Source organism: Sinohyriopsis cumingii, chromosome 11, assembly GCF_028554795.1.
Source record: "Sinohyriopsis cumingii isolate HCF-2022 chromosome 11, ASM2855479v2, whole genome shotgun sequence".
NCBI lineage: Eukaryota > Metazoa > Mollusca > Bivalvia > Unionida > Unionidae > Sinohyriopsis > Sinohyriopsis cumingii.
The window spans coordinates 81,425,311-81,443,774 of record NC_142971.1 but is presented as its reverse complement, the minus strand read 5'-3'; the positions used below and the strand labels follow the sequence as shown (position 1 = coordinate 81,443,774).

Here is an 18,464-nt window from a genome sequence, read left to right as displayed (position 1 = left end):
TACCACTCTCAGTGTTTGGATACGGATATTACTAGTACATAAAACATACCACTCAGTGTTTGGATATGGATATTACTAGCACATAAAACATACCACTCTCATTGTTTGGAAACCACTCTCAGTGTTTGCATATGGATATTACGAGTACATAAAACATGCCACTCTCAGTGTTTGGATATGGATATTACTAGTACATAAAACATGCCACTCACAGTGTTTGGATATGGATATTACTAGTACATAAAACATACCACTCTCAGTGCTTGGATATGGATATTACTAGTACATAAAACATACCACTCTCAGTGTTTGGATATGGATATTACTAGTACATAAAACATACCACTCTCATTGTTTGGAAACCACTCTCAGTGTTTGCATATGGATATTACTAGTACATAAAACATGCCACTCACAGTGTTTGGATATGGATATTACTAGTACATAAAACATACCACTCTCAGTGCTTGGATATGGATATTACTAGTACATAAAACATACCACTCTCAGTGTTTGGATATGGATATTACTAGTACATAAAACATACCACTCTCATTGTTTGGAAACCACTCTCAGTGTTTGCATATGGATATTACGAGTACATAAAACATGCCACTCTCAGTGTTTGGATATGGATATTACTAGTACATAAAACATGCCACTCACAGTGTTTGGATATGGATATTACTAGTACATTAAACATGCCATCCTCAGTGCTTACATATGGATATTACTAGTACATAAAACATACCACTCTCAGTGTTTGGATACCACTCTCAGTGTCTAGATATGCATATTACTAGTACATAAAGCATACCACTCTCAGTGTTTGGATATGGATATTACTAGCACATAAAACATAGCACTCTCATTGTTTGGATACCACTCTCAGTGTTTGGGTACGGATATTACTAGTACATAAAGCCTACCACTCTCAGTGTTTGGATATGGATATTACTGGTACATAAAACATACCACTCTCTGTGGCTGGATATGGATATTATTAGTACATAAAGCATACCACTTTCAGTGTCTGGATATGGGTATTACTAGTACATAAAACATGCCACTCTCAGTGTTTGGATAAGGATATTACTAGTACATAAAACATACCACTCTCAGTGTTTGGATATGGATATTACTAGTACATTAAACATGCCATCCTCAGTGCTTACATATGGATATTACTAGTACATAAAACATACCACTCTCAGTGTTTGGATACCACTCTCAGTGTCTAGATATGCATATTACTATTACATAAAGCATACCACCCTCAGTGTTTGGATATGGATATTACTAGCACATAAAACATAGCACTCTCATTGTTTGGATACCACTCTCAGTGTTTGGGTACGGATATTACTAGTACATAAAGCCTACCACTCTCAGTGTTTGGATATGGATATTACTGGTACATAAAACATACCACTCTCTGTGGCTGGATATGGATATTATTAGTACATAAAGCATACCACTTTCAGTGTCTGGATATGGGTATTACTTGTACATAAAACATACCACACTCAGTGTTTGGATATGGATATTACTAGTACATAAAACATATCACTCTCATTGTTTGGATATGGATATTGCTTGTACATAAAATAACCACTCTCAGTGTTTGGAAACAGATATTCCTAGTACATAAAACATACCATTCTCAGTTTTTGGATATGGATATTATTAGTACATAAAGCATACCACTTTCAGTGTCTGGATATGGGTATTACTTGTACATAAAACATACCACACTCAGTGTTTGGATATGGATATTACTAGTACATAAAACATACCACTCTCAGTGTTTGGATATGGATATTACTAGTACATAAAAACATGCCACTCTCAGTATTTGGATATGGATATTACTAGTACATAAAAACATGCCACTCTCAGTGTTTGGAAACAGATATTCCTAGTACATAAAACATCCCATTCTCAGTGTTTTGATATGGATATTACTTGTACATAAAACATACCACTCTCAGTGTTTACATAAAACATACCACTCTCAGTGTCTGGATATGGATATTAATAGTACATAAAACATACCACTCTCAGTGTTTACATAAAACATACCACTCTCAGTGTTTGGATATGGATATTACTAGTACATAAAACATACTACTCTCAGTGTTTGGATATGGATATTGCTTGTACATAAAATAACCACTCTCAGTGTTTGGAAACAGATATTCCTAGTACATAAAACATACCACTCTCAGTGTTTTGATATGGATATTACTAGTACATAAAACATCCCATTCTCAGTGTTTGGATATGGGTATTACTTGTACATAAAACATACCACTCTCAGTGTTTACATAAAACATACCACTCTCAGTGTCTGGATATGGATATTAATAGTACATAAAACATGCCAATCTCAGTGTTTGGATATGGATATTACTAGTACATAAAACATGAAACTCTCAGTTTTTGGATATGGATATTACTTGTACATAAAACATGCCACTCTCAGTGTTTGGATATGGATATTACTAGTACATAAAACATACCACTCTCAGTATTTGGATATGGATATTACTAGTACATAAAACATACCACTCTCAGTGTTTGGATATGGATATTACTAGTACATAAAACATTCCACTCTCTGTGTTTGGATATGGATATTACTAGTACAAAAAACATACCACTCTCAGTGTTTGGATATGGATATTACTAGTACATAAAACATACCACTCTCAGTGTTTGGATATGGATATTACTAGTACATAAAACATACCACTCAGTGTTTGGATATGGATATTACTAGCACATAAAACATACCACTCTCAGGGTTTGGATACCACTCTCAGTGTTTGGATATGGATATTACTAGTACATAAAGCATGCCACTCTCAGTGTTTGGATATGGATATTACTCGTACATAAAACATGCCACTCTCAGTGTTTGGATATGGATATTACTAGTACATAAAACATACCACTCTCAGTGTTTGGATATGGATATTACTAGTACATAAAACATACCACCCTCAGTGTTTGGATATGGATATTACTAGTACATAAAGCATACCACTCTCAGTGTTTGGATATGGATATTATTAGCACATAAAACATGCCACTCTCAGTGTTTGGATATGGATATTACTTGTACATAAAACATACCACTCTCAGTGTTTGGATATGGATATTACTAGTACATAAAACATGCCACTCTCAGTGTTTGGATATGGATATTACTAGTACATAAAACATACCACTCTCAGTGTTTGGATATGGATATTACTAGCACATAAAACATACCAATCTCAGTGTTTGGATATGGATATTACTAGTACATAAAACATACCACTCTCAGTGTTTGGATATGGATATTACTAGTACATAAAACATTCCACTCTCTGTGTTTGGATATGGATATTACTTGTACATAAAACATACCACTCTCAGTGTTTGGATACCAATCTCAGTGTCTGAATATGGATATTACTAGTACATAAAACATACCACTCTCAGTGTTTGGATATGGATATTACTAGTACATAAAACATACCACTCTCAGTGTTTGGATACCAATCTCAGTGTCTGAATATGGATATTACTAGTACATAAAACATACCACTCTCAGTGTTTGGATATGGATATTACTAGTACATAAAACATACCACTCTCAGTGTTTGGATATGGATATTACTAGTACATAAAACATACCACTCTCAGTGTTTGGATATGGATATTACTAGTACATAAAACATACCACTCTCAATATTTGGATATGGATATTACTAGTACATAAAACATACCACTCTCAGTGTTTGGATATGGATATTACTAGTACATAAAACATACCACTCTCAGTGTTTGGATATGGATATTACTAGTACATAAAACATACCACTCTCAGTGTTTGGATATGGATATTACTAGTACATAAAACATACCACTCTCAGTGTTTGGATATGGATATTACTAGTACATAAAACATATCACTCTCAGTGTTTGGATATGGATATTACTAGTACATAAAACATACCACTCTCAATATTTGGATATGGATATTACTTGTACATAAAACATACCACTCTCAGTGTTTGGATATGGATATTACTAGTACATAAAACATACCACTCTCAATATTTGGATATGGATATTACTAGTACATAAAACATTCCACTCTCTGTGTTTGGATATGGATATTACTAGTACATAAAACATACCACTCTCAGTGTTTGGATATGGATATTACTAGCACATAAAACATGCCACTCTCAGTGTTTGGATATGGATATTACTAGTACATAAAACATACCACTCGCAATATTTGGATATGGATATTACTAGTACATAAAACATACCACTCTCAGTGTTTGGATATGGATATTACTTGTACATAAAACATACCACTCTCAGTGTTTGGATACCACTCTCAGTGTTTGGATATGGATATTACTAGTACATAAAACATACCACTCTCAGTGTTTGGATATGGATATTACTAGCACATAAAACATGCCACTCTCAGTGTTTGGATATGGATATTACTAGCACATAAAACATACCACTCTCAGGGTTTGGATACCACTCTCAGTGTCTGGATATGGGTATTACTAGTACATAAAACATACCACTCTCAGTGTTTGGATATGGATATTACTAGCACATAAAACATACCACTCTCAGTGTTTGGATATGGATATTACTAGCACATAAAACATACCACTCTCAGTGTTTGGATACCACTCTCAGTGTCTGGATATGGGTATTACTAGTACATAAAACATACCACTCTCAGTGTTTGGATATGGATATTACTAGCACATAAAACATACCACTCTCAGTGTTTGGATATGGATATTACTAGCACATAAAACATACCACTCTCAGTGTTTGGATACCACTCTCAGTGTTTGGATATGGATATTACTAGCACATAAAACATACCACTCTCAGTGTTTGGATATGGATATTACTAGCACATAAAACATACCACTCTCAGGGTTTGGATACCACTCTCAGTGTTTGGATATGGATATTACTAGTACATAAAACATACCACTCTCAGTGTTTGGATATGGATATTACTAGCACATAAAACATGCCACTCTCAGTGTTTGGATATGGATATTACTAGCACATAAAACATACCACTCTCAGTGTTTGGATACCACTCTCAGTGTCTGGATATGGGTATTACTAGTACATAAAACATACCACTCTCAGTGTTTGGATATGGATATTACTAGCACATAAAACATACCACTCTCAGTGTTTGGATATGGATATTACTAGTACATAAAACATTCCACTCTCTGTGTTTGGATATGGATATTACTTGTACATAAAACATACCACTCTCAGTGTTTACATAAAACAAACCACTCTGAGTGTTTGGATACCACTCTCAGTGTCTGGACATGGGTATTACTAGTACATAAAACATACCACTCTCAGTGTTTGGATATGGATATTACTAGTACATAAAACATACCACTCTCAATATTTGGATATGGATATTACTAGTACATAAAACATTCCACTCTCTGTGTTTGGATATGGATATTACTTGTACATAAAACATACCACTCTCAGTGTTTGGATACCACTCTCAGTGTTTGGATATGGATATTACTAGCACATAAAACATGCCACTCTCAGTGTTTGGATATGGATATTACTAGCACATAAAACATACCACTCTCAGGGTTTGGATACCACTCTCAGTGTTTGGATATGGATATTACTAGTACAAAAAGCATACCACTCTCAGTGTTTGGATATGGATATTACTAGTACATAAAACATACCACTCTCAGTGTTTGGATATGGATATTACTAGTTCATAAAACATGCCACTCTCAGTGTTTGGATATGGATATTACTAGTACATAAAACATACCACTCTCAGTGTTTGGATATGGATATTACTAGCACATAAAACATACCACTCTCAGTGTTTGGATATGGATATTACTAGTTCATAAAACATGCCACTCTCAGTGTTTGGATATGGATATTACTAGTAAATAAAACATTCCACTCTCTGTGTTTGGATATGGATATTACTAGTACATAAAACATACCACTCTCAGTGTCTGGATATGGATATTAATAGTACATAAAACATACCACTCTCAGTGTTTGGATATGGATATTACTTGTACATAAAACATACCACTCTCAGTGTTTGGATATGGATATTACTAGCACATAAAACATACCACTCTCAGTGTTTGGATATGGATATTACTAGCACATAAAACATTCCACTCTCTGTGTTTGGATATGGATATTACTAGTACATAAAACATACCACTCTCAGTGTCTGGATATGGATATTAATAGTACATAAAACATACCACTCTCAGTGTTTGGATATGGATATTACTTGTACATAAAACATACCACTCTCAGTGTTTGGATATGGATATTACTTGTACATAAAACATACCACTCACAGTGTTTGGATATGGATATTACTAGTACATAAAACATACCACTCTCAGTGTCTGGATATGGATATTAATAGTACATAAAACATACCACTCTCTGTGTTTGGATATGGATATTACTAGTACATAAAACATACCACTCTCAGTGTTTGGATATGGATATTACAAGTACATAAAACATACCACTCAGTGTTTGGATATGGATATTACTAGCACATAAAACATGCCACTCTCAGTGTTTGGATATGGATATTACTAGTACATAAAACATACCACTCAGTGTTTGGATATGGATATTACTAGCACATAAAACATACCACTCTCAGGGTTTGGATACCACTCTCAGTGTTTGGATATGGATATCACTAGTACATAAAGCATGCCACTCTCAGTGTTTGGATATGGATATTACTAGTACATAAAACATACCACTCTCAGTGTTTGGATATGGATATTACTAGTACATAAAACATGCCACTCTCAGTTTTTTGGATATGGATATTACTAGTACATAAAGCATACCACTCTCAGTGTTTGGATATGGATATTACTAGCACATAAAACGTGCCACTCTCAGTGTTTGGATATGGATATTACTTGTACATAAAGCATGCCACTCTCAGTGTTTGGATATGGATATTACTAGTACATAAAGCATACCACTCTCAGTGTTTGGATATGGATATTACTAGTACATAAAACATACCACTCTCAGTGTTTGGATATGGATATTACTAGTTCATAAAACATGCCACTCTCAGTGTTTGGATATGGATATTACTAGTACATAAAACATGCCACTCTCAGTGTTTGGATATGGATATTACTAGTACATAAAGCATACCACTCATTGTTTGGATATGGATATTACTAGTACATAAAACATACCACTCTCAGTGTTTGGATATGGATATTACTAGTTCATAAAACATGCCACTCTCAGTGTTTGGATATGGATATTACTAGTACATAAAGCATACCACTCTCAGTGTTTGGATATGGATATTACTTGTACATAAAGCATACCACTCTCAGTGTTTGGATATGGATATTACTAGTACATAAAGCATACCACTCTCAGTGTTTGGATATGGATATTACTAGTACATAAAGCATACCACTCTCAGTGTTTGGATATGGATATTACTAGTTCATAAAACATGCCACTCTCAGTGTTTGGATATGGATATTACTAGTACATAAAACATACCACTCTCAGTGTTTGGATATGGATATTACTAGTTCATAAAACATGCCACTCTCAGTGTTTGGATATGGATATTACTAGTACATAAAACATACCACTCTCAGTGTTTGGATATGGATATTACTAGTACATAAAACATACCACTCTCAGTGCTTGGATATGGATATTACTAGTACATAAAACATACCACTCAGTGTTTGGATATGGATATTACTAGCACATAAAACATACCACTCTCAGTGTTTGGATATGGATATTACTAGTTCATAAAACATGCCACTCTCAGTGTTTGGATATGGATATTACTAGTACATAAAACATACCACTCTCAGTGTTTGGATATGGATATTACTAGTACATAAAACATACCACTCTCAGTGTTTGGATATGGATATTACTAGTACATAAAACATACCACTCAGTGTTTGGATATGGATATTACTAGCACATAAAACATACCACTCTCAGGGTTTGGATACCACTCTCAGTGTTTGGATATGGATATTACTAGTACATAAAGCATGCCACTCTCAGTGTTTGGATATGGATATTGCTAGTACATAAAACATACCACTCTCAGTGTTTGGATATGGATATTACTAGTACATAAAACATGCCACTCTCAGTCTTTGGATATGGATATTACTAGTACATAAAGCATGCCACTCTCAGTGTTTGGATATGGATATTACTAGCACATAAAACATGCCACTCTCAGTGTTTGGATATGGATATTACTTGTACATAAAACATATCACTCTCAGTGTTTGGATATGGATATTACTTGTACATAAAACATACCACTCTCAGTGTTTGGATATGGATATTACTAGTACATAAAGCATACCACTCTCAGTGTTTGGATATGGATATTACTAGCACATAAAACATACCACTCTCAGTGTTTGGATATGGATATTACTTGTACATAAAACATACCACTCTCAGTGTTTGGATATGGATATTACTTGTACATAAAACATACCACTCTCAGTGTTTGGATATGGATATTACTAGTACATAAAACATACCACTCAGTGTTTGGATATGGATATTACTAGCACATAAAACATACCACTCTCAGGGTTTGGATACCACTCTCAGTGTTTGGATATGGATATTACTAGTACATAAAGCATGCCACTCTCAGTGTTTGGATATGGATATTACTAGTACATAAAACATACCACTCTCAGTGTTTGGATATGGATATTACTAGCACATAAAACATGCCACTCTCAGTGTTTGGATATGGATATTACTTGTACATAAAACATACCACTCTCAGTGTTTGGATATGGATATTACTAGTTCATAAAACATGCCACTCTCAGTGTTTGGATATGGATATTACTAGTACATAAAACATGCCACTCTCAGTGTTTGGATATGGATATTACTAGTACATAAAACATACCACTCTCAGTGTTTGGATATGGATATTACTAGCACATAAAACATACCACTCTCAGTGCTTCGATATGGATATTACTAGTACATAAAACATGTCACTGTCAGTGTTTGGATATGGATATTACTAGCACATAAAGCATACCACTCTCAGTGTTTGGATACCACTCTCAGTGTTTGGATATGGATGTTACTAGTGCATAAAACATGCCACTCTCAGTGTTTGGATATGGATATTACTAGTACATAAAACATACCAGTCTGTGTTTAGATATGGGTATTACGAGTACATAAAACATGCCACTCTCAGTGTTTGGATATGGATATTACTAGTACATAAAGCATACCACTCTCAGTGTTTGGATATGGATATTACTAGTACATAAAACATACCACTCTCATTGTTTGGAAACCACTCTCAGTGTTTGCATATGGATATTACGAGTACATAAAACATGCCACTCTCAGTGTTTGGATCTGGATATTACTAGTACATAAAACATGCCACTCACAGTGTTTGGATATGGATATTACAAGTACATTAAACATGCCATCCTCAGTGTTTACATATGGATATTACTAGTACATAAAACATACCACTCTCAGTGTTTGGATACCACTCTCACTGTTTGGGTATGGATATTACTGGTACATAAAGCCTACCACTCTCGGTGTTTGGATATGGATATTACTAGTACATAAAACATACCACTCTCGGTGTTTGGATGTGGATATTACAAGTACATAAAACATACCACTCTCAGTGTCTGGATGTGGATATTACTACTACATAAAGCATACCACTTTCAGTGTTTGGATATAGATATTACCAGTACATAAAACATACCACTCTCAGTGTTTACATAAAACATACCACTCTCAGTGTCTGGATATGGATATTAATAGTACATAAAACATACCACTCTCAGTGTTTGGATATGAATATTATTAGTACATAAAACATGCCACTCTCAGTGTTTGGATATGGATATTACTAGTACATAAAACATACCACTCTCAGTGTTTGGATATGGATGTTACTAGTACATAAAACATACCACTCTCAGTGTTTGGATACCAATCTCAGTGTTTGGATATGGATATTACTAGTACATAAAACATACCACTCTGAGTGTTTACATAAAACATACCACTCTCAGTGTCTGGATATGGATATTAATAGTACATAAAACATACCACTCTCAGTGTTTGGATATGAATATTATTAGTACATAAAACATGCCACTCTCAGTGTTTGGATATGGATATTACTAGTACATAAAACATACCACTCTCAGTGTTTGGATATGGATATTACTAGTACATAAAACATACCACTCTCAGTGTTTGGATATGGATATTACTAGTACATAAAACATACCACTCTCAGTGTTTACATAAAACATACCACTCTGAGTGTTTACATAAAACATACCACTCTCAGTGTCTGGATATGGATATTAATAGTACATAAAACATACCACTCTCAGTGTTTGGATATGAATATTATTAGTACATAAAACATGCCACTCTCAGTGTTTGGATATGGATATTACTAGTACATAAAACATACCATTCTCAGTGTTTGGATATGGGTATTACTTGTACATAAAACATACCACTCTCAGTGTTTACATAAAACATACCACTCTCAGTGTCTGGATATGGATATTAATAGTACATAAAACATGCCACTCTCAGTGTTTGGATATGGATATTACTAGTACATAAAACATGCCACTCAGTGTTTGGATATGGATATTACTAGTACATAAAACATACCACTCTCAGTGTTTACATAAAACATACCACTCTCAGTGTCTGGATATGGATATTAATAGTACATAAAACATACCACTCTCAGTGTCTGGATATGGATATTAATAGTACATAAAACATGCCACTCTCAGTGTTTGGATATGGATATTACTAGTACATAAAAGATGCCACTCAGTGTTTGGATATGGATATTACTAGCACATAAAACATTCCACTCTCAGTGTTTGGATATGGATATTACTTGTACATAAAACATACTACTCTCAGTGTTTGGATACCAATCTCAGTGTCTGAATATGGATATTACTAGTACATAAAGCATACCACTCTCAGTGTTTGGATATGGATATTAATAGTACATAGAACATACCACTCTGAGTGTTTGGATATGGATATTAATAGTACATAAAACATGCCACTCTCAGTGTTTGGATATGGATATTACTAGTACATAAAACATACCACTCTCAGTGTTTGGATATGGATATTACTAGTACATAAAACATACCACTCTCAGTGTTTGGATACCAATCTCAGTGTTTGGATATGGATATTACTAGTACATAAAACATACCACTCTGAGTGTTTGGATATGGATATTAATAGTACATAAAACATGCCACTCTCAGTGTTTGGATATGAATATTACTAGCACATAAAACATACCACTCTCAGTGTTTGGATACCAATCTCAGTGTTTGGATATGGATATTACTAGTACATAAAACATACCACTCTTAGTGTTTGGATATGGATATTACTAGTACATAAAACATACCACTCTCAGTGTTTGGATATGGATATTAGTAGTACATAAAACATACCACTCTCAGTGTTTGGATACCAATCTCAGTGTCTGAATATGGATATTACTAGTACATAAAGCATACCACTCTCAGTGTTTGGATATGGATATTAATAGTACATAAAACATACCACTCTCAGTGTTTGGATACCAATCTCAGTGTTTGCATATGGATATTACTAGTACATAAAACATACCACTCTGAGTGTTTGGATATGGATATTAATAGTACATAAAACATGCCACTCTCAGTGTTTGGATATGGATATTACTTGTACATAAAACATTCCACTCTCAGTGTTTGGATACCACTCTCAGTGTTTGGATATGGATATTACTAGTACATAAAACATACCACTCTCAGTGTTTGGATATGGATATTACTAGTACATAAAACATACCACTCTCAGTGTTTGGATACCAATCTCAGTGTCTGAATATGGATATTACTAGTACATAAAACATACCACTCTCAGTGTTTGGATACCAATCTCAGTGTCTGAATATGGATATTACTTGTACATAAAACATACCACTCTCAGTGTTTGGATACCACTCTCAGTGTTTGGATATGGATATTAATAGTACATAGAACATACCACTCTGAGTGTTTGGATATGGATATTACTAGTACATAAAGCATACCACTCTCAGTGTTTGGATATGGATATTAATAGTACATAGAACATACCACTCTGAGTGTTTGGATATGGATATTAATAGTACATAAAACATACCACTCTCAGTGTTTGGATATGGATATTACTAGCACATAAAACATGCCACTCACAGTGTTTGGATATGGATATTACTTGTACATAAAACATACCACTCTCAGTGTTTGGATATGGATATTACTAGTACATAAAACATGCCACTCTCAGTGTTTGGATATGGATATTACTAGTACATAAAACATACCACTCTCAGTGTTTGGATATGGATATTACTTGTACATAAAACATACCACTCTCAGTGTTTGGATATGGATATTACTAGTACATAAAACATGCCACTCTCAGTGTTTGGATATGGATATTGCTAGTACATAAAACATACCACTCTCAGTGTTTGGATATGGATATTACTAGTACATAAAACATACCACTCTCAGTGTTTGGATATGGATATTACTTGTACATAAAACATACCACTCTCAGTGTTTGGATATGGATATTAATAGTACATAAAACATGCCACTCTCAGTGTTTGGATATGGATATTACTTGTACATAAAACATACCACTCTCAGTGTTTGGATACCAATCTCAGTGTTTGGATATGGATATTACTAGTGCATAAAACATACCACTCTCAGTGTTTGGATATGGATATTACTAGTACATAAAACATACCACTTTCAGTGTTTGGATAGCAATCTCAGTGTCTGAATATGGATATTACTAGTACATAAAGCATACCACTCTCAGTGTTTGGATATGGATATTACTTGTACATAAAACATACTACTCTCAGTGTTTGGATACCACTGTCAGTGTTTGGATATGGATATTACTAGTACATAAAACATACCACTCTCAGTGTTTGGATACCAATCTCAGTGTCTGAATATGGATATTACTAGTACATAAAGCATACCACTCTCAGTGTTTGGATATGGATATTACTAGTACATAGAACATACCACTCTCATTGTTTGGATATGGATATTACTAGTACATAAAACATACCACTCTCAGTGTTTGGATATGGATATTACTAGTACATAAAACATACCACTCTCAGTGTTTGGATACCACTCTCAGTGTTTGGATATGGATATTACTAGGACATAAAATATACCATTCTTAATCCTCAAGACCCTGATTGCCTGAACATTTAGAACACTGACTGCATCATCAGTTATTGAACATGGTAGAGGGACCACAACAAGTTGATTTCTGTCCTGAGACCATTGCACACCGACTGCTTTCTTCTGAGAAGTTGAGAAAACATTGCACTTGATAGATATACTTTGAGGGCGAAAGCAAAGCTCATCGGAGGTTGAGCTATCTACCAAGTAGTCTAAGTTGGTCTGAAATGACCCTGACAATTCTCTATGATCTACCAAGTAGTCTAAGTTGGTTCGAAATGACCCTAATGATTCTCCATGATCTACCAAGTAGTCTAAGTTGGGTCGAAATGACCCTAACAATTCTCCATGATCTACCAAGTACTCTAAGTCGGTCTGAAGTGACCCTAACAATTCTCCATGATCTACCAAGTAGTCTAAGTCGGTCTGAAATGACCCTAACAATTCTCCATGATCTACCAAGCTGTCTAAGTTGGTTCAAAATGACCCTAACGATTCTCCATGATCTACCAAGTACTCTAAGTCGGTCGGAAGTGACCCTAATGATTCTCCATGATCTACCAAGTAGTCTAAGTTGGTTTGAAATGACCTTAATGATTCTCCATGATCTACCAAGTAGTCTAAGTCAGTCTGAAGTGACCCTAATGATTCTCCATGATCTACCAAGTAGTCTAAGTCAGTTCGAAATGACCGTAATGATTCTCCATGATCTACCAAGTAGTCTAAGTTGGTTCGAAATGACCCTAATGATTCTCCATGATCTACCAAGTTGTCTAAGTTGGTTCGAAATGACCTTAATGATTCTCCATGATCTACTAAGTAGTCTAAGTCAGTCTGAAGTGACCCTAATGATTCTCCATGATCTACTAAGTAGTCTAAGTCAGTTCAAAATGACCCTAATGATTCTCCATGATCTACCACATAGTCTAAGTCGGTCTGAAATGACCATAATGATTCTCCATGATCTACTAAGTAGTCTAAGTCACTTCGAAATGACCGTAATGATTCTCCATGATCTACCAAGTAGTCTAAGTCACTTCGAAATGACCGTAATGATTCTCCATGATCTACCAAGTAGTCTAAGTCAGTTCAAAATGACCCTAATGATTCTCCATGATCTACCAAGTAGTCTAAGTCGGTCTGAAATGACCCCAATGATTCTCCATGATACATTTTGTCCCCAATTTATTGGAACCTGTATAAGAAAGATCTGTAAGAAAAATATGAGTTTACACAACTGTAATATGAAAAGGAATGTTTTCAAACAAATTCCACACTTCTCCAACAAGGAAAATCAGATCAACTTGAGCTGATACACTGTAACTATTTCAGTGTTCGGTGTGGGTGGGGTGGGGCTCTGCACCCTATTCACCCACCAATCCCAATGTCTGGACTACTTTATAGAAACTTCACGTCCCCCACCTCTACCTAAACACATATTTTATATTTTGTTGAAATGCCTGAGATTTCACTTATCATTGAACTATAACATCTGAAGATGAAGCAGAATCAAATTAGAATTTGAACTCTTAATAATCGGCCAATCAGATACAAGATTACTTCATTAAAATGCATAGATCTTGCTTGTAAACAAAATTATTCAAAATCTTGATAATATAAAATTATTCAACAGTCTTAAAAATCTGATCATGAAATATAGTTGCATGACTGCTGATAAGCGTACGGTCTTGTCATTAATTAGAAATGAGTTTGCTCCTAATTGCGCTCAGTGGGTGGAAGTGTTTCTGTCCCTACAAAAGAGCTGAGAGTTGAGGAATGACTAAAATTTGAGGACATCATCAAACATTTCCTAAAATATAAATCATGATTCCTTTAAAAAACATTCAGGTCTTTATTGTTGTATTTTAACCTTGATGCTTGCTGAATATTCAATGAGCGATTACTGTTATCAAGCAATACTTTATTAGACAACCTAAATTTCAAGACAAAATGTTAAGATTTGTAATAAAACTGGAGCATAGGACAATAATCCAGAAATTTTGTTGAGAGTCCTGTTTGATGGTGAATCAGACTATTTGTAGAAAAGTGTCAGGCTTGATTTTATGTGGAAAAGCTTCCTGTGAAAGTTTGCCAATTTCTGCTAGATGCTTTTTGAGAAGTCATTTAAAGATTTTTCTACTTTTAGTAATGGTAATCATATTTGAGGCAGTATCATGTGTACAAAATGTGAAATCCTTTATGTCAAGATGTTTTTCCCTTAAGTCTTCTTAAATTCTGTTGAGCCTTTTATAGTTAACAAAAGCCAATTTAAGGTCTTTCGACTGTTGGCCAAGGTGGCCATATGCGCTGATGGATGAGTATTATTTGTACAAACCTGCAAAACTTACTACAGGATGATGTCTGGCAGGTTCTTTTCAAATTGGTTAAATGATTTTTTTGTAGAAGTTCCAAAAAACAAATTGTTGATGGATGCTTAACGCACACAGGGCCTCGCTATAGCCTCACTTGTTCATGCAACCAGTTGAGCTAAATACCAACCTGTGTCCTGAGCTTTCTTTATTTCTGCATTAACTTTGCCTCTTCTTTTTCTAACATGTCTTTTAATGATGATTGTTTGGCCAGAATGAGACATTCTTTAAATTTGTCGTAGGTATCCTGGTCTCTCTGCTGAATCAGTTTTATGAGCTCCCTTATCTGGTTCGATGTTGTTTTCTGATCCTACAGAATCATAAAAAGGAAATACTGTTAAATAAATTTTAGTAATTTATCAAAGGAATATGAAATAAAAGTTCAAATAAGTAAATGTACATCCAGGATTACTAAGAAAACTGAAATCATCTTTATCAGGCGGGGTTGTTGGTTAATTTCATTTTCACATGGATCCTCTGCATAGGTATCTAGATGAAACTGTTTTCAACAGGTGCCTATTTGTGGATCCTATTTGTTTTCCACATCCTATTTGTGGATCCTATTTGTTTTCCACATCCTATTTGTGGATCCTATTTGTTTCCCACATTCTATTTGTGGATCCTATTTGTTTCCCACATCCTATTTGTGGATCCTATTTGTTTCCCACATCCTAGTAGTGGATCCTATTTGTGGAAAATTTGAATGTTCACATAAGAAGGTATAACTTAGGAAACACTCTTTTCCATTACATCTGTAAATAAGGCAGCGTTCTAATTTCTCATAACAATATTGGACTTTCATCCTGATTTGACACATGTTAAATTTGTTCCTAGTTGGATTTCCTTGTGTGTGTTTCACATGAGCATTTTCACTTAAATATTCTATGTAAATGTTGGATATTAAGGATGGCATCCAGATTTCTGTCTAAGACATTTCATTGGAATACAATATTACTCAAAGACAAGATTCTAATATGTAAATGTCCCTCTGCACAGTGTATTCATTGTATCTTAATCAAAACTCTGATTTTTAAACAATTTCAAACAGCAACTTGACAAGAAATAATATTATAATAATGATGCCCTCAATTAACATAATCATGAAGATTATTGTTTTAGTTCTACTAAATCCATTTTATTACCTATAATATTATCAGACTTATACAAATCTGTACGTTGTATATATCAAAATAATAATAATAATAATAATAATAATAATGATAATAATAATAATAAACTCTATTATTTAAATAATTAAGATAAGCATACATTTCCAAAAAATATGAATGCTTAAATAATCGGCATGTTTTACCAAATAAGGGCAATATCATTCTTCTGATTCTTTTATTTCTTATCGTTAGGGATATTACACCTGTCCCAGTTATTATTACTGAGTATTGTTCGGAGTATTATTAAATAGTATCATTTTGATGATGATAAATAGTATCATTCTGATGATGACAAATAGTATCATTTTGATGATGACAAATAGTATCATTTTGATGATGATGATGATGATGATGTTGGTTATTATTATTATTATTATCATTATTGATATATTCTGTCAGAAGTAAATATAATTGTCAGTTATTTTCATACTAAACAAAACTTTAAAATGTATTTAATTTTTATTTTCTTTGAGAAAGGGACATCTATCCTGCTGGCATTTTATAATGAATTATATGTGTTACGACTTTTTCCTTTTAAAAAAGAAATCATTAAAATGACACAAGAATGAATGTGATTTTCCTGTGACAGAGACCTACTTCGATATCTAGGCCTTAAAAATGGTTATTTACTGTGTTTACAGTTTGGAGACTAGTTTACGAACCTCTAAATATGGACTCATCATATTTAAAATATACAAATACTGAACTGCCATGACATCTTCATTTTCCAATAGGCTCCATTTTTCAGACTGAACCATTGCACAATTTAGCTCATTAAATCGGGAAATCTTATTGCAAGCAGTAGCAATACGTGTTGAACAACTAATCACAGAACCCTGGAAATAATTAAAAACCACAGAGGTATCTTGTTTTGAATACAATTAAGACTGAGTTGCAAATTACTCTGTTGCTGCATAGCTTTATCTTACAATTTAATTTATGAAATAAAACTTAATCTTGCTTCACATAATCATTGAGATGATACCATTGCAGATCAATATTTTTTTATGGCTGCGCCTGCCAAACTGCAGCTCATGATGCAATGCTGTCAGTTATCGATGATGAGATTAGTGAATTGCACGCAAGCTTGTTAATCTAATTTCGGTTTCTTACAGCGACTTTTCTTACTTCTCACTTATCTTATTCATCATTGTTCATACGTCATTGCATCTAATTTTTGAATTTTCAAAGACTATGGCAGTCATCTATTTTATAGTTTGAAGATCGAAAGTACCAACTGTTTGACATATGCCATAGCCGTTTTTAAAATGGATGGTATAATTAAATTTAGGATATCTTAAAATGTCACAAATAACACTTCAAGATGTTTATAAGACTTGTTAAAAGACTTCAGATGTTGAACTAAAACAAGAAATCATTTTGCTAAAGAAGTAAATAGTCAAATATTTTTTCCAGGGTACCTTGTACATACTGCAGCAATCTATTTCAGTGGATGGTACCTGAATCATACATGAAGCAGGGGAGGATGC

General features: G+C 34.1%; 1 protein-coding gene across 2 annotated transcripts in view; it reads right to left on the bottom strand.

Moving 5' to 3' along the window:
- Positions 1-18,464, bottom strand: part of LOC149788835 (uncharacterized) — an 87,892-nt gene that overhangs the window by 3,170 nt on the left and 66,258 nt on the right. For both annotated transcript variants that reach the window (XM_089974960.1, XM_089974961.1), the window contains exon 16: positions 15,936-16,115. In XM_089974960.1, coding sequence (XP_089831086.1) covers positions 15,954-16,115 — 162 coding nt within the window. In that variant the 3' untranslated portion in view covers positions 15,936-15,953. The remainder of the gene's footprint in view (positions 1-15,935; positions 16,116-18,464) is intronic.